Source organism: Vipera berus (assembly GCF_964194415.1).
Source record: "Vipera berus genome assembly, chromosome: 14".
Taxonomy (NCBI): domain Eukaryota; kingdom Metazoa; phylum Chordata; class Lepidosauria; order Squamata; family Viperidae; genus Vipera; species Vipera berus.
In genome coordinates this window covers 6,154,432-6,180,947 of record NC_138217.1, presented here as the reverse complement: position 1 = coordinate 6,180,947, position 26,516 = coordinate 6,154,432, and the positions used below count along the sequence as shown (strand labels likewise).

The 26,516-nt window shown below is 47.5% G+C and overlaps 1 protein-coding gene across 8 annotated transcripts in view; it reads right to left on the bottom strand.

Annotated features, from left to right (window-relative positions):
- SFSWAP (splicing factor SWAP) overlaps positions 1-26,516 on the bottom strand; it is a 98,856-nt gene that overhangs the window by 70,835 nt on the left and 1,505 nt on the right. For 6 of the 8 annotated variants that reach the window (XR_014027914.1, XR_014027915.1, XR_014027916.1 and 3 more), the window contains exons 2-7: positions 22,805-22,974; positions 22,020-22,154; positions 11,378-11,466; positions 7,764-7,983; positions 5,342-5,451; positions 2,804-2,936 (exon numbers count right to left, since the gene is read on the bottom strand). Coding sequence is in view for 3 of the 8 variants with exons in the window: in XM_081339122.1 (XP_081195248.1) it covers positions 2,804-2,936; positions 5,342-5,451; positions 7,764-7,983; positions 11,378-11,466; positions 22,020-22,154; positions 22,805-22,974 (857 nt within the window). In the remaining 5 variants the exon portion in view is untranslated. Of the gene's footprint in view, positions 1-2,803; positions 2,937-5,341; positions 5,452-7,763; positions 7,984-11,377; positions 11,467-22,019; positions 22,155-22,804; positions 22,975-23,371; positions 26,095-26,516 lie in introns of those variants that run through there. The other 2 variants (XR_014027917.1, XR_014027918.1) reach the window with 2 other exon arrangements.

The following is a 26,516-nucleotide window of genomic DNA, read 5'->3' as shown; positions in this document are numbered from 1 at the left end:
TAACTGCTATGTTCCACACCAAGAAGGAGTTTAAATGCAGTTTAAATGCAGCTAGGATGATTTCTGGTTTTTAAATCAGAATTTATTTATTTATTTATTTTAATTCCATTTATATCCCGCCCTTCTCCGAAGACTCAGGGCGGCTTACAAGCTTAGCAGTAGCCTTCATTCTATGTATATGCCTGCTTGTTAGGGCTTTCACACACACCCCAAGCGGCATTATTACAAAGTCAGCTTAATTGCCCCCAACAATCTGGGTCCTCATTTTACCTACCTCGGAAGGATGGAAGGCTGAGTCAACCTTGAGCCTGGTGGGATGCGAACCTGCACTAATTGCAGGCAGCTGGTGTTACTTAAGGAGGCATTAGCCCACTGCTCCACCAAGGCTTGATTGCGGTTCCACAGATACTGCGTTGAGAAAGCAAGAATTTAAACCTTCCGAGGTCTCGTTTCTCTGATGCTAACCTAGACTAATGGGAAGTTGTCGCATCTCGCATATCGAGAGGGGAAGTATGAAAAATATCACCAACCATGCACTCTGATGCTCCATTTGTGTAAACTGATGCATGGCACGCGGCTTCAAAAATGAAACCGTCTTCATTAATTTGATTCCCTTCCACTCTGCTCTTTGGAGTTTAGGATATCAATATTGCACAATCAATCTTCCCTCCCCCCGTCTAATGAAACAGGCAGCCCGATGATGGGAAAAGAATAAAAATACATCATTGGTGGGGGGGGACTTGTCGCTAGGCAAGAAAGACGGGTCATCTTTCCTGCAGCGGGACCATCAACTCTGAAGCCACAGGCTTCATTGTTCAGCCCAACCTGCCTGGGAAAAGATGGGATGGCATTAAACAGCATATGCTCAATCCACAAAGATATGTTCTTTGATGTGTGTGTGTGTGTGTGTGGGAGAGATGACTCCAATCCAGAAAATATCATCTTTTAGGGCAGGGGTCCCCAATCCCCGGGCTGTGACCCGGTACCAGGCTGCAGTCTCTTGGGAATCGGGCTGCACAAGCGTCGGGTGAGCGCACAAAACTCCCATTTGTGCAAGCTCAGCCGCCAAGCTGCATTTGTGCAAGTGCCCCTATTGTTTGCGTGGAACCATCCGCTCTCAACCCCCCACCCCGCTGCTGCTCCTCCCCCCAAGCTGGAAAGGTTGGGGACTGCAGTTTTAAAGATAAAGGTAAAGGTTCCCCCGCACATGCGTGCTAGTCGTTTCCGACTCTAGGAGCCGGTGCTCATCTCCGTTTCAAAGCCGAAGAGCCAGCGCTTGTCCGAGGACGTCTCCGTGGTCATGTGGCCGGCATGACTAGACGCCAAAGGTGCACGGAACGCTGTTACCTTCCCACCGTAGTGGTCCCTATTTTTCTACTTGCATTTTTTACATGCTTTCGAACTGCTAGGTTGGCAGAAGCTGGGACGAGTAACAGGCGCTCACTCTGTTACGTGGCACTCGGGATTTGACCTGCCAAACTGCCTACCATTTGATTGACAAGCTCAGCGTCCTAACCCACTGAGCCACCGCGTCCCTTACACAGTTTTAGAGCATACTTAATTAACCCAGACGTCTGAGGCCATGCCCCCTGACATGCTGTTGTTCCAATGATACCCCTCCCACACACTTTTGACCCAAAATCTGAATCCAGGGAAAGTACAGGTAGTCCTTGACTTACGACATCAATTGAGCCCAACATTTCTGTTGTTAAGCGAGACGCATGTAAACTGAGTTTTGTCCCATTTTACGATCTTTCCGGCCACAGCGATGCAGTTGTGAAATTAGTGACGCGGTTGTTAAGTGGCTTCCCCACTGACTTTGCTTGTCAGACGTTCACAAAAGGGGGGATGGCATGACCCCGGGACGTTGCAACCGTCATAAATAGGAGTCAGTTGCCAAGCATCTGAATTTGGATCGCGTGACCCTAGGGGGACGCCACAACAGTTGTCAAGTGTGAAGAACGGTCGTTAAGTCACTTTTTTCAGGGCCGTTGTAACTTCGAACGGCCACGAACCAGACAGTTGGAAGTTGGAAGACTACCTGCATTTTCATGAGTTTGCAAGCATCTTTTACACACGCAGGCCAGAAGAACTAAGAACGAGAGGTGGAGTTGCTTCTCAACGGCTGCCTTTGTGTCATTTACCTACAGACAGATTCTTGCCAGATTAAAGCAATTATCAGCATCACTAAAGAGCTGCTCCGTGAATTGCTAGGGAGGCTCCCACTTTGCCCTCTTCCTGCCTATCCGATATTCCGAGCTCTGCTGTCTCTTTGCCCTCCGGAAAGAAACCCTTCCGTCCTGCAACCCCAGGCAATATTCCACTACAAAAATGCACTAATTCGTCTATTAAAATAAGATCTCTCGTCACCTCCTTAACCCTAGATCTGCTAACGTGCTCCCAGATGCCACTAATTTAACTGAAGTTCCAAATACCCGATTCATTTTATACCCGTGTAAGCTCAAATTACTTATTGGTATCTCCACAATAATGAGATTGTTTTCTATTGGCACTAAGATTGGACCTTACTAGCACAGATGCCCTTGTTCTTTCTAGTTAGGTAACTCTGAGCTGCAGATAGCAAATGACAGAATCCTACTCTCTTTCCTGAAACTGGCAGCTTGTGTTCAGTGTCTAAATGTGTGGTGGAAAAAAATGGCTAATGGCACAAGCCTGCAACCAAGTTGGCAAGAAGCACATCTACCAAAGGCTACCCAATAACCATCACAATTGTCTCTTTGAGCCCATTATAAGTAGCAACTTCCTCCCAGTTGTAATTCTCTTATATCAAGCATGTACTTACGATCAGAAGAATATTCTACTTGGGACGACTGAGCGGCTGTTCCTTCACCCGCCTGAGAAACAGCGAGGTTGTCGGCTTGAGCTTTGCGAACGAGGGCTGCCAACGGGTGATCGGGATCCACCACCTTCAGAGGCTACAAGAGGCAAACACAAGGAACATCACCGTGGCTGAACGCCCTCACACTGACTGCCCAGCATCAAATGATCATCCCTGTGGTTCAGAAAAACATCACCAGTTCTTCAACCACACTGGCCAGGATGATTCAAACTGCTTGCTGGACATAGGATTTAATTATTTATCTGACTTACATCCCGCCTTCATTACTTCTGTAAATAACTCAAGGTAGTGAACACATCTAATACTCCTCCCTCCTTCTATTTTCCCTGCAACAACAACCCTGTGAGGTGGGTGAGACTGATTCAAAGTCACCCAGCTGACTTTCATGCCTAAATTGGGACTATAACTCACCATCTCCTAGAGACTGGCCCAGAGTCACCCAGCTGACTTTCTTGCCTAAATTGGGACTATAACTCACCATCTCCTAGAGACTGGCCCAGAGTCACCCAGCTGACTTTCTTGTCTAAGATGGGACTATAACTCACCATCTCCTGGAGACTGGCCCAAAGTCATCTAGCTGGGTTTTTTTTTCTTCTTTTGCCTAAGACGAGACTAGAACTCACAGTCTCCTGGTTTCTAGGCCAGCATCTTAACTACTATACCAAACTGGCTCTTTATGCTAGTATTATTAGGAGGGACGATGTTTTATAATTTTTACCAACAGAAGAGAACTTTCTTTGTAACTGTTAACTTTTATTGTCCTTTTGCCCATCAAAAAGAGGTGGGGAAAACGTTGACTTGTCTCTCCTCCCTGAAAGAAACAGGGCTGACAGCAGAGAAACCCCATCAGAGAAAACAACTGCCACCAAGACAGAGGCGGAGGGAGGAAGGGAAATCACAAAGGTTTTTTGCTAGGAGACAAGAGGCGGAAAAAAAAAAAACCTCACTCCGTATGGTGTGCAAAACCAGAAGGGCATTATCTAGCACACAGGTCTGCAACCCGCGGCTCCGGAGCCGCATGCGGCTCTTTCAGCCGACTCCTGCGGCTCCTAGTCCTCTGCCATGTGCAGTCCCCCCCCCAAAAAAGTGAGACTAAAAAAGTTCAACCAATCAATTCAAATATGCAGGGCAGGTGCATATCTCGCCTTGGCTCCACTCTTCAGTCAAACCCTGTTCTGCGCATGTGCGCATGTATGCGCATGCGCACACATTTTTTGCGGCTCCCAGCTTTTCCTTTTGTGAGGGAACCGGTTCTGAGCGGCTCTTTCACTGTTTCAGGTTGCTGACCCCTGGTCTAGCATTACCGTGTTTCCCCCAAAATAAGACCCAACTGGAAAATAAGCCCTAGCGTGATTTTTCAAGATGCTCGTAATATAAGCCCCACCCCCAAAATAAGCCCCAGTTAAGATGGTCAGCCAGACGGACGCATTCAGTACTATATTTCCCCGAAAGTAAAACCCAACCAGAAAATAAGCCCTGATGGGTCTTTTGGAGAAAAAATTAGTATAAGACCTGGTCTTATTTGGGGGGACACACGGTAGTAACCTGGCAGAATAGGGGAAAAATGGGGGGGGAAGGATAGGGAGGGATTTTTTGCACAGGAATTTAACAGCAGTTTAAAACTCCAAGAGACCGATGTTTTCTGCTCAGAGAAAATTTATTTATTGATTGATTGATTGATTGAATTTCTATACCGCCCTTCTCCCGAAGGACTCAGGGCGGTGTACAGGGCAATAAAAGCATTACATACAAAAGTTAAAATAAAATAAAATTAATTAAGCCCTAACAATAAATAATTAAAAATACCCCAAACCCTTAAACCAGGCCGGCCTGTTCAAATAAGTAGGTTTTCAGATCACGGTGGAAAGAGCGAAGGTCGGGAGCCATCCGGAGCTAAACCGGTAACTGATTCCAAAGGGCTGGCGCGCCCACAGAGAATGCTCTCCCCCTGGGGGCCGCAAACCGACACTCTCTGACCGACGGCACCCTGAGGAGGCCCTCTCTGTGGGAGCGCACTGGACGAAGGGAAGTTGATGCTGGCAGCAGGTGGTTCCTAAGATAATCCGGACCCATGCCATTTAGGGCTTTATAGGTCATCACCAGCACCTTGAATCTCACCCGGAGGGCAACTGGAAGCCAATGCAGCTCGCGGAGAAGAGGTGTTACATGGGAGTATCAGGAGACCCCCATCACAACTCGCGCGGCCGCATTCTGCACCAGCTGAAGCCTCCGAGTGGTCCTCAAGGGCAGCCCCATGTACAGAGCGTTGCAGTAGTCTATACGAGAGGTCACGAGCGCATGAGTGACTGTACGCAGGGCATTCCGGTCCAGATAGGGTCGCAACTGGCGCACCAGGCGAACCTGGGCAAAAGCCCCCTCCCTGGTCACGGCTCCTACATGGTCTTCCAAACTGAGCTGTGAATCCAGGAGGACACCCAAATGGATATTGCTTTAGAAAAAGTTCGAACCGGCTGCATTTACCTTCATCAGCTCTTCTAGCCTGCTCTGTTTCTTAGAAGCGAAAAGGCTGGGGTGCAGATAATTGCCTTCATTATCATCATCATCATCGTCGTCACCAGATTCCGTTGCATCTGCCGAGGGAAGAACAGAAATGACGAGACTTTATTATTATTTTTTTTAATAAAAAGGGCAGTATGAACAGAGCGCCACGTCGGGACAGCCGTTATCAGGAGGACGCTGAAAGGAAGGGGTCAGAAGCCCAAGCCAAACCAAACTGCCTGGCTGAAGCTTTTCCATACCATGAAGGGCGCCACGTTCGCAGGATTTAGTTAAAAAGCTGCTATGGCTATTGACCGTGTGATTTTTTTCAGAACGCTGGGAGACGCTGCAAATGATGTTGCCTTGAAGGTATCTATGCTTCTTGGGCAAGCTCACCCGTGCACGGCAGCACCCATTTCGCAAATACAGGTAGTCCTCGACAATTTTACAAGGGCTCTGGAAAAAAAGCGACTTAGGACAGTTTTTCAGGCTTGGGACCTTCTAGCATCCTTGTGGCCAAGTGATCAAAATTCAAGAGCCTTGGTGGAGCAGTGGGCTAATGCCTCCTTAAGTAACACCAGCTGCCTGCCATTAGTGCAGGTTCGAGTCCCACCAGGCTCAAGGTTGACTCAGCCTTCCATCCTTCCGAGGTAGGTAAAATGAGGAGCCAGATTGTTGGGGGCAATTAAGCTGACTTTGTAATAATGCCGCTTGGGGGGGGTGTGAAAGCCCTAATAAGCAGGCATATACATAGAATGAAGGCTACTGCTAAGCTTGTAAGCCGCCCTGAGTCTTCGGAGAAGGGCGGGATATAAATGGAATTAAAATTTAAAAAAAAAAATCGATTCATATTTGTTCCGATTCCTCCTTTTGAGACCTTCTTACCAGCAAAGTCAATGGAGGAAGCTGGATTCACTTAACAACTGCATCGCTGACCTAACAACCGCAGCAATCCGCTCAACAACTGTGGCGAGAAAGGTCGTAAAATGGGGGGGGGGAAACTCGCTTAACAACTGCCTTGCTTAGCAGCAGAAATTTTGGGCTCCTTTGTGAGTTGGGGACTCCCTCTGCTGTGAATTCTGCCTTCCTAACGTCGTCTTCCCGACTCTCTGCTATTTTAGGAACACGAAGCGCATACAGCTAGTCTGTTGTGATTCAGGGTCAGCCTGTGGGTTCGGCAGTTGGGTCGGATGACTCAGATGAGGGGGAGGAGGGGGGTGTTGAAGAACTTGCTGATGATGGCTTTGAGGCTCCGCAGAGCCCCCAGCCAGGCCCCTCCCACCTGGTGGAGACCCAGCTGTGTGAGCCTGACAGCGTGGATGAAGATGACCCACAGCTGGCCCTGTTCAAGGACGCCCGACGCAGGAGGCAGTCAAGTAGGAGTAAACAGAGGAAGGCAATGGGGCTTCTCGGAAGGAGGGAGAGAGAAGCCACGCCCTGAACTCTTTATAAAGGACTTGTGTGGGGAGGGCTGGTTTGCTGAAAGCAACCACTCAGATAGTGTTTCAAAGCTCCGGTATCTTGGTTCGTGTCTTGTTTGTTTTTGTAATAAATTTGGCAGACGTATTCCAGCCTCTTGCCGTCTGTAAAGGGGTTGCCTTTTCTGCAAGGCCGGTAGCAGGCTGGTACAGAACAGAGTCCTCAACTTAGGACCGGTTCCTTAGGGACTGTTTTGAAGTTACGACAAACCTATTTTAGGGCTGCTCGTGACTTGTGACGGTTGGGTTCCTTCTGCAGTCACATGATCAGACTTTGGGTCGGGCTGGGCAATACAGCTGCATTTGTAGCTGTTTGCAGGATCTTGCAGTCACGCGGCTGCATTTTATGATAGCTTTGCAGAAAACAGGCACTTCGTTTGGGGTTTTTTGTCGAGTCAAGAGCTCGCTTTGCAACCACTACCAAGACAATCAGCCTGCTCACGTGACCAACCCATGTTACAACCATGATGGGCAGGCTCCATCACGTCGAGGACTACCAGTATACAACAAGATTTCTTGCCTGGGATGTTTAAGCCGAATTGTTTTCTCAAAGCTACTTGTTACTCTATTTTATAAAAGAGCCCTGTTGAAAGAGGGAAACCATATAAATGCAAGCATAAAACGTCAGGTTTTTTGCTTTTTTTTTAAAAAGAAAAATGGATTTAAAAAGGAACGAGTAAACGCTGCTGAAAGTTGGGTTGTGCCTGGGGAGGCCGTCATTTTGAAGCGTTTAAAACTTCTAATCCTCTCTACAGCCGTTGGAAAAACGACTTAAAACATCTGCAGCAGATATTAGGGAACAGCTTTCTCGGCTGTCAGACGCTGGAGTGATTTAGACAGGAACGCACAAGCTTACAGCTGGCCTGACACCGTTGTTTCATTAAAAAAAAAAAGAACAACCACCAAAACCCCTCCTCATCACTTACTTTTTTCCTCCTCCTTTTTCTTCTCCGTAGCATAGCGCCCTTCCTTCATGGCTTTCTGAATAAATTTGTAGTAAGGATTGAGGTAGTGATCAAACCGCAGGAAATCAAACTGGGAGTTGCGCGCCTGTTTTGCTTTCAGCATGATCTCAAATTGGGCTCCCTGCTTGCAGACAAAATTTGCGGTCCGTTCGATGATGGCGTGCATTTTGGCGGTGGGGGGCTACGGGGAGAGGGGAAAAAAAAATTTACGTTCATCTTTTACAGCTGCAGTCCTTCTTTCGGTTCAGGCCCCCCTTCCCTCTTTTTTTTTTCTTTTTTCTTTTTCTCCATGCTGTGGCAAATTATTTGAACGCTGGCAGCAGAACGCCTGTTCTTTTCCAAGCTTTGCCACTCCAAAAAGAAAATCAGACGTGAATCTTTATGTTCTCCCCACTGCAGTTATGCAGGGCAATGCAGAGATTTTACAACAAATTGGTAAAGACAAAGGCGGGGGTGTAATTTTGCAACTTATGATGCCAAAACTAAGCTTGAGCAGAAAGCCATCAAATCTTCCATCTGCCTGGAATTGCCACTATAAAAGTGGGAAACCATAACGCATTACTTGTGAACCGTGGTCATCCAATAAGCAGCAGGTTACAGAGATAAACTCTGGAAAAGCTCCTGGATCTCATGATTGCAAAGCAAGAAGAGGGGGGGGGGGGAGACAAGGCCATTAGAACGGAGAAAAGCTCCGAAAAAAGGCCCATTTTCTTGCCTTTTTCAGTTTATAAGCTGACGGCAAATAATCCACATTACAGTTTTATTCTTTTTTTTTTTTCAATATTGGCGCAATATGGCTACCTGAAGCATTAACTGGCAACTGGGGTCCCTTGTCCCCCCTTTTTAGGGATCTTGAAACCACACAATTTCCATGATTCCTAAAAAGAAAGGGTGGGGCAATAAACACACCAAAAGGGTGTATTTCTTTCATACTAAGCATTTACCAACAAGAACGTTATCTAAATATAAACACAGGTAGTCCTCGTCTTACAATAGCTTGCTCGGTGACCATTCAGTTACAACGGCGCTGAAAAAAGTGACTTTTTACTGTTTTTCACACTTAGGACCGTTGCAGCATCCCCAGGGGTCATGTGACTGAAATTCAGAGGCTTGGCAATTGACTCATATTTATGACGATTGCAGTGTCCCGGGGTCACGTGACCCCCTTTGGCGGCCTTCTGGCAAGCAGTCAATGGGGAAGCCAGATTTACTTAATGAGCGTGTTATTTGCAAGTGTAAGCGATTCACTTAATGATTGTGGCAAGGGATGTCGTAACACGGGGCAAAACTCATTTAACTATCTCGCTTAGCAACAGAAATTCCGAGCTCGATTGTGATTGTAAGCAGAGGAAGACCTTTAGCGGAGTTGTTGTTGTTTTTTTGGAACAATGATCTTTTTTGTCTCATTCTTCAGTCAAATCACCTGAGAAATATAGCATGTAAGGCTTTTGGAGCATAAAACCCTCCTTTTAAAAAAGTGCTTTTTTATTAAATGTCTACCTCCCTACTTTTATAAAAAGGGATCCAAGCAAGGTAATGTGCTAAGTTAGGTAGGCTTGGCCAAGGGGAACTGACTTGCCCAAAGCCACCTGAAGCGCTTCCAGGACTGCAAGCAGATTAAACTACCCTAACCCGCCTGCCACCTCAACTGCTCAATCACGCCAGCCGTTTTGAAGACGGCTGCTAAAATTAGGCGGCAAAATGTGCCCACTTCATCCTTCTGATTTACACAGTCGGACACAAATGCTGCAACGGTTTCGTCGATTTCTCATGCAAGGCTCCAATCATGCAGTTAATTTCAAAGGCAATCAGGGAACAATATCTTTAGGGGGGAAAAAGAACATGGAGCCGCCCACACAAGTTTATGTCTCCTTTTTCAAATACCTGAAGCCTATCTTTTCACATTTGTGAAAAGACTAAGGGGAAAATACCAGAGCGATAGCACTAGCAGTTAAGACTTATATACTGCTTCAGTGCTTCACAGCCCTCTCTAAGTGGTTTGCAGAGTCAGCCTGTTGCCCCCACCAACAATCCGGGTCCTCATTTTACCGACCTCGGAAAGATGGAAGGCTGAGTCAACCTTGAGCCGGTCAGGATCGAACTCCTGGCAACGAGCTGAGCCTGCAATACTGCATTCTAACCACTGCGCCACCAGAGCAAATAATTCTGATGTTATTAGAGGTTTACAATAGGTCCTCTTGGGTGGATGACAATGATTTGTTAATAAAGAGGTGTTTTTTTTTAAAAAAGTCTCAAGTCATAAACCTGGGGGCAGCAATGCTAAGGAAAGGAATTCCACATGCCAGAAATAAAACAAAAGAAAAAAAGCAAAAAGAGCTACAGAAGCTTTTTTTCACTGGACATCTGAAAGAATTTTAGAGATCCGAGTTCTGTGCCCACCTCGTAGAATTTAACCTTCTTTCAGAATTTCAAACTACCAAGTTGCTTTGCCCGTATCAAGGGGCTCTGATTCATGTTTGCAAGTGTTAATTCACAAGAGGAAGACCGGTACCTGCATTTGATATGGTTTAATTGTAAAAGGGCTCACGTCTGTGCAAATGCATCTCTTATTTGGTTCTAAGTTATTCCGCAGATGGTAGGTTGGAAAGCTGCTAGAACACGTCTAAAACGCAATAAGCAGGCAAATAATATTGTGCTAACCTCTGAGAATCAGGAGAAACTAGATGATCGCGATAATAAAATATGCGTTACAGCAGAATGATTCAACTAGGAAGAGACAGACTGGAAAAATAATTCCAGGGTTGTAAATCTTACCGAGAAACTTCAGACAACCTTCCTAAAATGTGTGTGTGTGTGTGTGTGTGTGTGTGTGTGTGTGTGTGTGTGTTGTTTCCCCCTCATCAGAGCCTTATTATTGCAACTGTTTGCAGTAGACCAACTATTCTTTTACAATATCAACAGTATCCAACACGGTGCTAAATAATGAGAAGCTCACTCTGGGAATCTCTTCCCAGAAAATGTTTACTCCTGGTTTATTCCCAGGTAACTATGAGTAGGACTACAGGTAGTCCTTGACTTAAAACAGTTCATTTAGTGACTGTTCAGAGTTACAATGGCCCTGAAAAAAAAGCAACTTATGCTCATTTTTCACACTTCTGACCCATCCCAGCATCATGTGATCAAAATCTGCAACTGACTCATATTTATGACGGTCGCAGCATCCGGGGCGTGTCACGTGATCCCCTTTTGCGACCTTCCGACAAGCAAAGCCAATGGAGGAAAGCCAGATTCACTTAACAACGGTGGAACTATCTTAGCAACTGCCGTGATTCGCTTAACCACCACCGTGGCAAGAAATGAGGCAAAATTCACTTAACAAAGGTCAATTTGTGGTCGTTAAGTCGAGGACTACCTGTGTGGCCTAAATCTGCCGATCTCAATCAATGCAAGAGCCAGTCGGCAATGTGAGGATAAGATATTCAGGAAGCTTTGGGGACTGAATTTCCGAACAGATGTTGTCCGAAGATTTACTTGTTGCATTATTCAACATGACAGAAAGGAAGACGCTTGCAGATATTCCACGGAGTTGATCTGTATTAAAAAAACATACTCACCAGTTCCACATCGGAAGGTACGTTCAATCCCAAAGGGGCGATAAATGGCTCTTCATTTTCTTCCAGGCTTTCTGCCTTGGCTGCAGCCACTGATAAATCAGAAGAAGACAACGCTATCATACAACGCCTCTCTTGCAAACTGAATACAAACAAAACATCTTGTAAGCTTCACTCATTGCCAGTCTTTTTTTATTTCCCCATCTGCATATTTCCAGGCTGCACGATAGTGCCAATTCTGTTTCATTACCTCTGCTTATTGGGTTAGCATGCCTCTGCTGAGGAGCGCAAACGTGTTTTGCTAACCTGACTGTGTAACTACTATGCCGAGGAGACCATGAGTACGAGGTGGGATTGAGCCTTAATGCACCTCGGCAAAACTGACGGCGCAGAAGTTCGGTACAAGCTCCACCTGGGCGACACACCAGCAAACATCGCTTGAACAGCCAAGAACCAATGAAAAGAAGAGTCTTTGAAGAGGATCCACCAGCGGATGCCGAAGTTAAGAGCCATTAGAAGGATCCGGGCCGCGCGGAGGAAGCCCCATCCATCTTGGTTACAGCAATCAGATGGCAGACTTTTCCTTTCTCACTGCCAAGAAGATGAATCCTTGATGCATGTAGTTACACAACCAGCTTCTGGTTTTTGAGATAATCTGTATTCTGCCTTGCTAGATTAATTCACAGAAGTAACTAGAGAGCTTGCTGGGATAACAACATTTCATTCATTAATGCCTTTTCTCTGATGCCTGGGTGGCTACTTTTTACAAATCAGTAGCTACAATTCAGCCACTTAAAAACAGCCAAAACTGTCCAGCTTATATTTTAAAAAAAGTTGGCAGCATTCTCTTTCCCATCCACAAGTTATCCCAAAGCCTGGAAAATTGGCTGCAATCACGCTGCCTAACTTGGTCCATTGTGTATGGAATTCTGGCTCTTCGAGCTCTCTGGCCCAGGCTGAGGATTAATTTATTTTAATTGGGGTTTTAGTTGCACAGGGTTAAATTTAATCTTTTTTAAACTGGTTTTAACTTTTGTATACGTGGGACGCGGTGGCTCAGTGGGTTAGGACGCTGAACTTGTCGATTGGAAGGTCGGCAGTTTGGCGGGTCGAATCCCGAGTGCCGCGTAACAGAGTGAGCGCCTGTTACTCGTCCCAGCTTCTGCCCACCTAGCAGTTCGAAAGCACGTAAAAATGCAAGTAGACAAATAGGGACCACTACGGTGGGAAGGTAACAGCGTTCCGTGCGCCTTTGGCGTCTAGTCATGCCGGCCACATGACCACGGAGACGTCCTCGGACAAGCGCTGGCTCTTCGGCTATGAAACGGAGATGAGCACCGGCCCCTAGAGTCGGAAACGACTAGCACGCATGTGCGGGGGAACCTTTACCTTTACTTTAACTTTTGTATTTTTGGTTTTTAATTCCCTGTAAACCGCCCTGAGTCCTCAGGGAAAGGGCGGTATATAAATGTAATAAAATAAATAAAATAAATAAATAAATTCTGATGGGGGAAATTCTTGTTTTATACATTATCTGGATATACAACTAGTCCTCGACTTGTAACAGTTCATTTAGCGACCGTTCAAAATTACGGCACTGAAACAAGTTACTTATGACGGGTTTTCCACACTTATGACCGTTGCGGCATCCCCATGTGACCAAAATTCAGACACTTGGCCACCAATTCGTATTTATGACGGTTGCAGTTCCCCCGGGTCATGTGAACAGTTTTCAATTGTGGTCGTACGTCGAGGACTACCTGCACTTTCCCTGAATTCAAGATTTGGGCTGAGGAGGTCTCATTGGCTGCATGGCATCAGAGCCCTGGGTTAAATCCATATGCTCTACAAAGAGTTACCTGTAGTAACTTTATAAATTAACTCATTAATTCACTGAGTGGCATGCTGTATCCATTTGATGTAGTAATCCATCACTAGATGGAACTCCCGTTAACCCTTCAATTCAATTATTTTCCTGGGTTAGATTTTTAAACAACATACAAGAACCGGGATCAGAAGAAAATACACAAAGCCACCTTAGAACACATTAGTTTCTCCAGAATGGACAAAAGGACTAGGGGAAGATTAAGGTGGATCTACTTAACAACTACGGGAGATATTCTGCCCTCGTTTAATTCCAGACAAAGCACACACATCCCTCTGATCTACCCCAGAATCAATGAAGTTGTAAATTCCTTCCTACAAATTCCCAGCGGTTAATTATTAATGGCATCCCCCATTGAATCTGGGAGAGCAATCTCAGAATTGCAATTCTATTACAGGGAAGGGAAGGGAAGGGAAGCCTCAGATTCAACACAACCGGTGTGACTGTGCGTGCTTGTGCGCAGGGGGATACGTGGGTCAAATTCACTTCTCCCATACAAAGCAAGTCCTAATGGCTCTCAACGATTGTGATGTACAGTTCATAACTAATGCTCCTGTGGCAAATAAAGTCAGTGGGCTCAAATTTAACCGTAATTTGACAGTTGCATAGAAAGTAGGGTTCTATACACTACTGTCTTTTTCTTACCCCAGGTCTGTAGGAACTAGAAACCACAGAACAGGCAAAAGCGATTTTTCAAGCCCCCAGGCTGGTCGTTGATCCAGGGAGCCTGGCAACGGCGATGGCGGTGGCGGCGGGGCGTCTCCAGGCCCCCCCCTGGCCATCCAGGAGGGGCCGGAGGCTCTGCTCTGCCCCGGCCCCCCCACCGGCTCCCGGGTGACGGCGGCGTCTCCAGGTTATCAGCGGAGACGCCGTGGACCAGCTGGACCAGCTGGGTGGCGGAGGCGGAGGCATCGGCGGCGCCGGAGGTGAGAGACCCGCCCCCGGACCACGACAGCCGTCGCAGCCATCCAGGAGGGGCCGGAGGCTCTGCTCTGCCCCGGCCCCCTGACCGGCTCCCGGGGACGGCGGCGTCTCCGGACTATCGACGGAGACGCCACGGACCAGCTGGACCAGCTGGGTGGCGGAAGCGGCGGCATCGGCGTCGAGAGGCCCACCCCTGGACCACGACAGCCCTGGACCACGGCAGCCCTCGCAGCCATACAGGAGGGGCCGAAGGCTCTGCTCTGCCCCTGACCGGCTCCCGGGTGGCGGCGGCATCTTCGGCGGTGAGAGCCCAGCGAGCCCTGGTCTGCGGTCTCCTCCGATGCCGATCACCGGGCAAGGACGGCGTCTCCGCAGATCAGCTGTGCGGCGGAGGCGCCGGCAACGAAACCAACAGCAGCAGCAACGGGCAGCGGCGGCGTCTCCGAGGATCAGAGAAGGCGCCGCGGATCAGCTGGGCGGTGGAAGAGGCGGCAGCGAAGACGACCGCGGCCGGGACTGCTTCTCCAGGCCTAGTCGTTCGCCACCCAGGGGCCTTGACAGCGGCGGTAGCACTGACGGCGTGGCATCTTCGACCCGCCCCCTGTACCGCTACGGCCGTTGCAACAATCCTCAAGGAGACGCCGCAGACCAGCTTTACAACGGTAGCGGCAACAACGAAGACATGGGCGGTGAGGCAGCTGCTCTGGGCCCTGGTCGACCGTCCTCCGAGGGGCCTTGACAGAGGCCCTGACAGAGACGCTAGTAACAGCGGTGCGGCGTCTCGACCACCGTGGGCTGCCCCTGGACGGCGGTGCCTCCGAAAGATTCACACCAAAGGAGACGCTGGACAATGGAGGCGACGGCCCGAGCCACCTCCTCGAGACACCTTGATCGGAGACGGCAACACCAGGGGCATGACACCAGGGACTCCCGTACCTCTGGGAGGCCACGCTCTGGATGGTCCTCAACCAATAGGGGCCATGGAACTGTGGCCGGGAACAACGCCCAGAGGATCAGGGAGGGAACTGTTTGGGGCGGCTGAACCACCGGAGCTGACGCCAATTAATGGATCCCTCCATCCTGCCTTCTGCCCACTCTCACCCATCTTTGCCCATTCTCTCCCCACAGGACATAACGGGCCTGGGTGCTAGCCACAGTGGCAGAGTGGCTGGGCCTTACACCTGCTACCCCATAGAGGTGAGAGCTCTATGGGGTATGCCTCACCCAGAGTACGTTCTGGACCACCTCCGGAAGCAGAGACACAACCCATCGTGAGAGGATGAGGAGTGGCCTGCTTCTGGGGGTTCGCCCGGCCAAGTGGCAGTGGCAGGGCGACGATCCAGATACGCACCTACCCGACTCGACCCTCCTGCAAATGCACCATCCAGGGGACAGCCTTCCCAGAACCACCTGTGACTATGCTTGTTCAATACTCTAGCATAGCACTGCACGCCCTCAGGGGTTCCCCACTCTCGTGGGTGCGACCCGCCTGCATCACATCCAATCTTGATGACGGGCTCAACCACTGGGCCTCTGAGAGATGGCCGGGCAGGGTCAGGGGCCTCCAGCATAAGCCCAACAAGAAGCCCCTGATTAAGTTTTTAGTTAAGTTTTTTGTGGGGTTAGGGAGGGGGGAGGGAGGAGACTATGGTTGCGCGGGAAAGGCACGCCTTCCAGCCACCATAACGCATGCCAGGCCCACGGCCGTCCGCGACGGCGTACAACGAGGACCAGTCGCCGATAACACCCAGTGGCGTCCCATCCCTAGGATGGTGGGGAATGGCAGAAGGTGCACAGACAGAGGGCCGTATCGTCACCGGGAGTGTCATCTCCGCCCTGTACAGGCGGTGAGACGCTCCGACCCTCTGTTCTCCCCCGGAGGACCCGGGAGCAAAGGTGCGCACCCTCCCATGCTAAGGCTGGTCTACCTGAATGCAAGGTCCGCAGCTAACAAAGCTCACCTCATTCGTGACCTAGTGGAGAGTGAGCATGCGGACCTGGCCTGCATCACGGAAACCTGGCTGGGCCCAGAGGGGGGTGTTCCTCTGGTTGACCTCTGCCCGCCAGGTTTCCAGGTACTGCACCAGCCCCGGGCTCATGGGAGGGGCGGGGGAGTGGCAGTTATCATCAGGGAATCCCTTAGCCCGCGAGAGACCACCGTCCCTCAGATGGTCGGGTGTGAGTCTCTCCTACTGAGATTCGGCCCAGGGGCGCAGTTGGGTCTGCTGCTGGCGTACCTACCACCTAATCGTGCAGCGGCGGCCCTACCCGAGCTACTCGATGTCCTCTCAGGGTTGGTGGTTGAATTCCCAAGACTCATGGTCTTGGGCGACTTTAATCTACCGTCCCTGGGAGGATCGTCCGAACTGGCTCGGGAGTTCATGGCTTCCATGACGGCCATGGACCTGTTGCAAATAATTTCTGGGCCGACTCATGAGAGAGGCCACAACCCAGACTTGGTGTTCTTGTCTGGACGGTGGCGCGATGATGTCGGTGGGGGTGCCACAACTATTACGCCCCTGTCATGGACCGATCACCACCTCCTGCGGCTAGACTTCCCCCTTGCCACTCCCCACCGTGGGTGCACGGTGCCAGTCAGATGGTACCGCCCTAGGCGCCTAATGGACCCTGATAAGTTCCAGGCAGCGCTTAGGGACTCGCATGCACCCCCTGCTCACAACTCGGTGGAAGCCTTAGTGGAAGCCTGGGAAAAGGCAGCCACGGAGGCTCTGGACCGAGTTGTACCCTTGCGGCCTCTGACCCGACGCAGATCCCAGCGAGCCCCATGGTTCACCGAGGAGCTCCGGGAGATGAAGCGTCGGAGACGGGGCCTAGAGAGCCATTGGAGGTCCAGTCGATCCGAATCCGACCGATTGCGACTAAGAACCCTCACCAGGACTTATCTCGCTGCGATAAGGATGGCAAAATCCAACTACTTTTCCACCCTCATCGCGTCCGCAGATAATCGCCCGGCTGCCTTGTTCAGGGTGACTCGCTCCCTATTAAACCAAGAGGTGAGGGAGGAACCCTTGCAGGGTCGAGCCGAGGAATTTGGTCAATATCTGCTGGATAAAATCGCTCGGATCCGAACTGGTCTGGACTCCAACTGGGCTGAGATGGAAGAACAAGACTTGGACAGTCTTGTCGACGTCATCTGGGAAGAATTTGATCCTGTAACTCCTAAGGAAGTGGACAGGATTATGAGAAGGTTGAGCTCCTCCACATGCTTACTGGACCCGTGCCCTTCCTGGCTGGCCTATGCAGCTCGAGAGGCGACACGAGGCTGGTTCCTAGCGGTCATCTCTGCTTCTCTGAGTGAGGGTCACTTCCCCACCGCCTTGAAGGAGGCGGTGGTGAGACCTCTCCTCAAGAAGCCCACCTTGGACCCATCCTCTTTGAATAACTTTCGTCCAGTCTCCAATCTTCGCTTCCTTGCGAAGGTTGTTGAGAGCGTGGTGGCGCACCAACTTCCTCAGATCCTGGATGAAGCGGTTTATCTAGACCCGTACCAATCGGGTTTCAGGCCGGGCTACAGCACGGAGACGGCATTGGTCGCTCTGATGAATGATCTCTGGAGAGCCCGGGACAGGGGCCATTCCTCTGTCCTAGTCTTATTAGACCTCTCAGCGGCTTTCGATACCATCGACCATGGTATCTTGCTGCGACGCCTCAGGGGACTGGGAGTGGGAGGCACGGTTCTGCGTTGGTTCTCCTCCTTTCTCCAGGGTCGCTCGCAGTCGGTGCTGACAGGGGGACAGAGGTCGACCCCGAGGCCTCTCGCTTGCGGAGTCCCTCAGGGGTCGGTCCTCTCGCCTCTCCTGTTCAACATCTACATGAAACCGCTGGGTGAGATCATTCGCAGTTTTGGAGTAGGGTACCATCAGTATGCTGATGACACCCAGCTTTTTATCTCAACTCCTAACAATATCAGTGATGCCCTAGACGTGATGTCCCGCTGCCTGAAAGCGGTCCGGGAATGGATGGGGAGAAACAGGCTTCAACTGAACCCGGACAAGACTGAATGGCTGTACGTACCGGCAAGCCAGGAGATTCAGAACGTCCCACTGCTTAACATTGGGGACAAGTTACTTCCCCCTGTTGATAGGGCCCGCAACCTGGGTGTCCTCCTAGACTCGCAGCTCTCCCTGGAAGACCACATTGGAGCTGTGACCAAGGGGGCCTTCTCCCGGGTTCGGCTAGTTCGCCAACTACGGCCTTATCTGGACCTGGATTCCTTACGTACAGTCACCCATGCCCTTGTGACATCTCGCCTAGACTACTGTAACGCTCTCTACATGGGGCTGCCCTTGAGATCCACTCGGAAGCTTCAACTGGTGCAAAGTGCGGCGGCACGGACACTCTTGGGAGCCTCCCGATACTCCCATATCACACCTCTCCTCCGTGCGCTGCACTGGCTTCCGGTTGCCTTCCGTGTGAAGTTCAAGGTGCTAACAATGACATTCAAAGCCCTACATGGCATGGGTCCGGACTACCTACGGGAGCACCTTCTGCCGATGTCAGCACCCCACCGTCCTGTGCGCTCCCACAGAGAGGGCCTCCTCAGGGTGCCACCGCTCAAGGAATGTCGGCTAATGGCCCCCAGGGGGAGAGCATTCTCAGTGGGTGCGCCAGCCCTCTGGAACACCTTACCAACCGAAATCCGGATGGCCCCTGACCTCCGTACCTTCCGTCGCGACTTAAAAACTTTCCTATTCCAGCAGGCTGGCCTGGCATGATAACGTTAATTGGGGTCCCAGTTTGTGTTATTAGTGTTTCTTATTATTTTATTGTTCGGTCTGTATACCTTCCTTCCTCTGTACACCGCCCCGAGTCCCTCGGGAGAAGGGCGGTTTATAAAAACTAATAAATAAATAAATAAATAAATAACTGTCTTATTTTTTTCCCCCATTTATTTTTAAACATTTCCTGCAATGCTGTTTTTCTAATTCCACTGTCACTGCGAAGAAGAAAAAAAACATGTTTTCAGAGACACTCATAGACAGCTAAGCTCACTTCAGGGGAGTTGTTTTAATGATCTGTCCTAAGAACATCTGTTTCTCTTCGGCGGCATTGAAAAACCCATGTGATTTGACACTACGGTAAGCCTTACCATCACAAGTCTTAAAAGCATTTTGAGCTCCTCAAAGAGCAACAGGCAAACATCACGCATTAATCATATGTAATAGCTACCACACTACCCGTTCTCCCAATACTCAAGCTGGATGGATTTGGGCCACTTGAAGGAAACGGATCATCATTAAACTTTAATTTACCAGCAAAAAGGATAACGTGACACTTGTAATCAAACATGACAGACTCCGGTGTTCCTTGTTGCATGACTGCCTAAGCCATTGGTGGTGCGTTTTATTTATTTATTTTTCAACCACGTTGTGCCTGCTACATTGCACAGAAAGGCAATGAGCAACATCAGCTGCAAGGCAGCAAAAATGAATTGAAAGGACAAGGTGCAGTCTACATCCTGTAAGGCTACCTGAATGTCTCAAACCAGAGAGCTAAGGAAGCACGGCCAAGTATTTCAAACGAGTAAGAATATTTCAGGGAATCTGAAAAAAGAACTGATCAGAATGATGGGGTTTTCACTTTCTTTGCTGGCTTTAAAAGGATCGAGTAGGCTAATACACCTGTTTTACTTACTTCCATGCCAGTTGCAAGCTACGTAATATACAGAAACTCTTCCAGCCTCTAAAAACTACAACATTTGAAAGCCAGCTTGGTCTAGTAGTTAAGGCACTACGTTAGAAATCAGGAAATCACAAGTTCTAGTTCTACTTTAGGCATGAAAGGTGGCTGGGTGACTTTGGGCCAATCACCAGGAGACTGTGAGTTCTAGTCCCGGCTTAAGACATGAAAACTGGCTGGGTAATATTGGGCCAATCACTAGGAGACAGTGAGTTCTAGTCCTGCCTTAAGGCATGAAAGCTGGCTGGGTGACTTTGGGCCAATCACCAGGAGACTGTGAGTTCTAGTCCCGCCATAAGGCATGAAAGCTGGCTGGGTAATATTGGGCCAATCACTAGGAGACAGTGAGTTCTAGTCCTGCCTTAAGGCATGGAAGCTGGCTGGGTAATATTGGGCCAATCAGTAGGAGACAGTGAGTTCTAGTCCCATCTTTGGTAGGAAAGAGAGTTGAATTGGGGCCAATCATACTCTCTCAGCACAATGACTCACTATGATCACGCCTGACTGCATAAAGGTACTGGGGTGACTGTAGGTGCAGGTATGTCCACCATCCAGCCTTAATTTACCTTAACAGAGTTTTTAACTTGCCCAAGTTGGCAGTTATTGAAAGAAACGCATTAGAACATAAAACTAAAACACTGCCCTTAACCCCTGCAAGTTGCTTTCTGATCTTTTGAACTGAAGCCTTCAAAACTCAACCGAAGGCACAGCTCAGAATAGGAATCTGAATCTGTTTTTAATAACGTTTTTTTAAGGCAAACATGATGATTTCTTGTCACAAAATGCTAGCAAACTATGGCACTGACTTGGGGACAGAAAAAAACATTGGGATCACAATAAAAGAAGTGGGGGGGAAAAAGAATCATAACAAAAGGCACCGCAAGCATCTCATGTTGCTTTGTCACTTGAAAACACGGTCATAGAAAACCACAGAAATGTTGGTTTCGTGTGCAGGTGTCCCTGAACTGGGAAACTCAAAGCCTTCCATCAACAGAACTAGAAAATCCTAACCCATCCCAAATTAAAAGATGCTTGCTCCTCGGGAGGAAAGCCATGGCAAATCTAGACAGCACACTAAAAAGCAGAGACGTCACCCTGTCAACAAAAGTGTGTATAGTCAAGGCTATGGTCTTCCCAGGTGCAATGTATGGCAGTGAAAGTTGGACCATAAAAAAGGCTGAGCGCCCAAAAATTGAGGCCTTTGAACTGTGGTGCTGGAGAAGACTCCTGCGGGTCCCTTGGACTGCAAGGCGATCAAACCGGTCGGTCCTAGAGGAGATCAACCCTGACTGCTCTTTAGAAGGCCAGATCCTGAAGCTAAAAAACTTTGGCCACCTAATGAGAAGGACTCACTGGAGAAGAGCCTAATGCTGGGTGTTCTGTACCAGCCTGCTACCGGCCTTGCAGAAAGGCAACCCCTGTAGAAACGGCAGAGGCTGGAGAGCGTCTGAGGGTGGAAAACGTCTGCCAAGATTTATTACACAAACAAGCAACAAAACATGAAACAAGATACCGGAACTTTGATCCTCAAACGGAGCGGTTGCTTTCAGCAACCAGCCCTTCCCCAAACACTCCCTTTATTAGAGTTCAGGGCGTGGCCTCCCTGTGCCTCCTTCCGAGGAGTCCCACAGCCTTTCTCTGCTTGCTCCTGCTTGACTGCCTCCTGCGTCGGGCGTCCTTGAACAGGGCCAGCTGTGGGTCATCATCATCCGCACTGTCGGGCTCGCGCAGCTGAGAAGAGGGGCCTGGCTGGGGGCTCTGCGAAGCCTCCAAGCCATCATCAGCAAGTTCGTCTTCAACACCCTCCTCCTCCCCCTCGTCTGAGTCATCCGAGTCATCCGACCCGGCTGCCGGACCCACAGGCTGACCCTGAATCACAACACTGGGAAAGGTTGAGGGCAAGAGAAGAAGGGGACGACAGAGAATGAGGTGGCTGGATGGAGTCACTGAAGCAGGAGGCATGAGCTTAAATGGACTCCAGAAAGATGGTAGAGGACAGGAAGGCCTGGAGGAACGTTGTCCATGGGGTCGCGATGGGTCGGACACGACTTCGCAGCTAACAACAACAACAACAACCCATCCAATATTTTTCTGAGATATTTAGAGAAAACAATTTTTCCACAGAATTCCCCTTACCTTTGGCCTTGAATGGCTGTTCTTCCTCCTCAGTGGGTTCTGATGGATCATAATAATCACTACTGTAGGTAAATCCCACTGCATTATAGGACCCATCCTCAGCCAAAGCTTCACTCAATCTCTTATATTCTTCCTCTTGAAGAAAAAAGCAACACGCAATTAAAAAAAAGGGTGGAAAAATGTAAATACAGCTAACTTTCTCTTTTTTTTTAAAAAAAAAGAACACCACATATTTCACCCTAGCATTCAAGCACAAACGGTACGGCAAGCTGACCACGCGGGTCAGTTACGGACAACGATATTTCTGCCCAACGGCAGAAGATATGAGCTTTCTTTCTTTCTTCTTTTTTGGATGGTCTTGGTTTATATTTATTTTTTATATTTCTCCCTGCTGAGATAAGCGTGAAGGTCATCTCGACTCAAAACACACACACAAAAAAAAGAGACAAGAACTTTTCAATGATACAATACTGTTAAAGAAGAACAGTTAAAAGGGCGTGCTCAATGCTCAGCCTGCCCTCAAAACGTGGGCAATTCTGGGTGGCTCTACAAATAAACTATCCTGAGGTCCTCAGATACGCAAAGATGCTTGTTTTTCGAATCCACTGGGTTACTGTCAAAATAATATCAGAAAGAGTGAGTATATAACGAATGGGAAACAATGATTTTTTTTAAAAAAAAAGTTACATAAGACTTTCTTCAAAGGAAAAAAAAACATATATATATGTATATATTTTTCAATTCAATGTGTGCTATTCTCAGGAAATTTGTCCTAGAGTTTATACCTTGCCTTGCCTCTTCCTCAAGCAAGTCCGTACGCAAGGCTAAATACCTCTCTTCGTCACAGAGAGCTTCGATTCGAGCTTCCTCTTCAGATAAGTGGTAATCTCTGTTCCAGGTAGAATATTCGGCGTCGTATTCGGAAAGGTCGTGCAAATGGCCACGCCCATCGTATCTGCAACAGGAAGAGGAGGGTCAGCCAACGGGGACTTTGGGCTCGGCTTCCTGCCAATCTACCAAATACTTACCACCTATAAAGGAAAAGAACCATCTAGTGAATTAAACCAGGGACCCATTAAAACTGGCTAAACGCTGCTGACCCGCTTCCTTTAACAAGCACAAAAACCAGGCCCCTTTGGGAGTTACAGGTTACAGTTAAAAGCGGACTATCTAACCGGCTAAAGAGGAACCAGCTGCTTTGCCTCCTTACCGTTTGTGGTTCAGCCACTTAATGACGACCCCTAGCCAACATATGTGACGGCTAGCACAGAGAGGGGTTGTTTTTTTTGTTTTTTTTTTTTTTCTGCAAAGGCAAATTACTTACATTTACACAAACCCAAGTACATAAATACCTATCCGTAAGAACCAAACGGTGGGCAATTCCTCGCTTCTTTCTGCTAGTCTTGAATTCTCAGGAGGAATCTTCATCAAAGAAACCTGGATCCATTGGAGGTAAAATCATGGCTAGGCTCGGCCCCTAGCTATGCGGCTGAGGAAAGAAGTCCTGGGTTATGTGATAGAGAGACACACACATACATAGGAACAGTAACATCGGTGCAATTTAAGGAGGTTTTCTGCAGGAAAAACGCTCGCCGATTCCCCCCTGAACTACGTAGCCATGGTTTTATGTTGGGTGTTTTATATTTCATTTGGTCACTGCATTTTTTGTTTTTGCTTTTTTGTAATTGTCGCGGTTTGTAAGCTGCTTAAGTATCTGTGTGAACTCGTAATTTTTTTTGCATAATCTGTGAAAGGCCGGTAATTAAAAGAGGATTAGGCTAAGACCTAAAATGTTTTTTGTTTTTTGTGGCTGGGAAACGACGACAGAAAGGAGCAACTGAGTCCATTCCACTGTTCTGAGAGGAAAGTGGAATATGAAGTTTGGTTAAAGGGCTCGTCGGATGAAAACTAATTAAGTAATTGACTTTATTATTTTTTTTAAAAAAAGACATGAATAAAAAGGCATTTTCTTCGAAGATGTCATTATCTCAATGCCATTTTGCTTCCTTAAAAACATACAATTCCAGAGAGAGCAAGATAAAAAAACAAAACAACCCTCCCCCCGAAAGATTATCAATAAATAATTTAGAGCCAGTTTTCTATATCCTTGACTACATCTATCAAACCTCCTTAATTTACAAATGTAAATTAATAAAAGATCGTGAACATATGGCATAGCTTGCTCCTACCATTTTTACAGTTTTCAGCTAACTTTCCCTCTCAGAAATGGTGGAAGAGCATTGGCTGATATATGCTATTCTTTTGACTGGTGACCATGAAGCTGAAATATCAAATCAATGTTTAATTTACATTCTAATTTGATTCCAGGAAGTAACAAAATATTGCCACATACATGACATATGCCATGTGCTACCAACAGTACATTTTTGTTCTGAATGTTTAAAGAAAATTCATGTTAAGGTTTTGCCAAAAATCATTAGTAAGTTTTGTAGTTCCCAGTAGGGTTTGGGCTGGGAATTGGGATCTTGTAAACTTACAAAGCCTGTGTAAAGCAAAAATGGAAGAAGCAAGCTCTTGCAATATGCCACACTCTACTCTTTTCAAACCAAAGCCTTCAGACTCTCTTTGCACTACACTAGGGGAATTGTGCTAACAACAATGCCATTTCAGTCCCTTTGGCTATCCATTTCCCCCCCCCCCTGCTAAAATGCCAATAGAAACACTTTGATCTTCCAAAACAATGAAATTACAACCAAAGAATCACCTGTCAGTTTTGGCTTTAAATAGCAGGAGTCCCCAAGCATAACAGCCTCACAGGAACCATTATCTAAATCCTGTACCATTTTGTGGTAATAAAATGCGTTTCCATGAAGCTACTATTAAACTAAACAGCTGGAACATCTATCTACAAATCAATGAAAACCAAGGGTTTTTTTGCCAGAAGCCATACAAGTGTAGCCAATACACGCCACAACTTCCATAACGCTAAAAGCAGCATTACTGCACTAAGTGAATTAAAGTATTAGGAATTCGGAAACAAAGGTTCTACTTTGTCAAACAAGAAACTCCCTGGGGAATTTTAAAACAGTCACTAAACCTCAGTTTAACCTTCTCTACAGGACCATTACAAAGATTGCTACTATGTTACTCTGAAGAGGAAACTAAGCACAACAAAGCAAAGATTCATCAATGGATTGTAGAAGGAAAGGATGAGAATGCAAAATTCACTTGTACAAGCCATTAACCTTGGACTGTAGCTTTAAATCACTTACTGGAAATTCAGACAGAAAAAAATGGCCTAGACAAAAAAGTCATTCCACAAAACAGATTTTAGGATTGATTTACTACACTAGAGAGTATGTTTTTGCTAGGATAAACATTCAGAGACACAGATAGTCTTCCTTCCATTCAAAACAGGAGTCATTAAAGACTTTGGTTTGAAAAGAGGGTACTCCAACCTCAGTTTATGCAGGATCCACTCCTTCAAGGTGGAGGGGATATAAACAACACAGTGATCCTCTGCCAAGGAGGAAGAGAATATGGGGAAGTGAGGAGGGACATCTAGGTTTATCTAGATTAGATAAACCTTGTAACTTTCTAGATTTCCAAAGCTGGCTTTCCTGGAATCTAAAGGAAACTTTACAAGTTTTGTAGGGTTTTTTTTTTGTTAAAAAGATGTGCTGTGGCTTGAGCAGCTCAACAAGCAGAATTCAAGGGAAGCTGTTAATCTTTTTTTTATAGCTATTATAGGAGCCATGTACACCCAACTCAAGAAAAGCCATGCTGGTCTCTTCCATCAAAAACTAAACCAGCATCACTTTAAAGGTAGATAAGATTCCATGGTTTAAACCATTCAATCAAATATGGGAAGGATTTGTTTTAGTGAGTGGTCCCAGTATTAAAACCACACCTTTTACAAATAACGTTGGTTCTTTGGAAGTTTGCTATTATCAAATCAAATTTTCTATTTGTGCACCCCAAAAACAGAAGCCCTTTTGGGGAGGACATCTCTAGCCCAGCATCTGTCATAAACAAACTGTCATAGGTAAGCATAGTCCAATACATCATTTCAGAAAGCTATTCAGAAGCTGCATTTGCAGGTTTTTTTAAAAAATATATATGTTGAAATGTGACTTAGCACTTCCACTAATAAGTTTTTTTAAGGTTGCAGTACATCGTATGTATGCTCTGGTATTACAACCAAGTGATGGCAAGTTTTGTTATTCACCAAGAAGTGCAGTAACTTTCAGTACAGCTTTTCCAACAGCTGGAATTATATAATTAGACTGTTTATTCAAAAACAAAGAGTGTCCAATATTATGTGGTTGCAAGAACCTAATACTCAAAAAAACTTTTTTTACTGGTAAACTTGGGAACTCCCTCTATAATAAGACTAACAGCTGAATGGAAACAACAAAATTCAAAACACTGTATTGGAATTATGGGGCCTAGGCAGCCATCTGCAACCATGGGAGTTGTAGTCCAATATGCCGAGATCACCAGGGAGGTGGAAATGGATGACAGGAGTCCTAATTC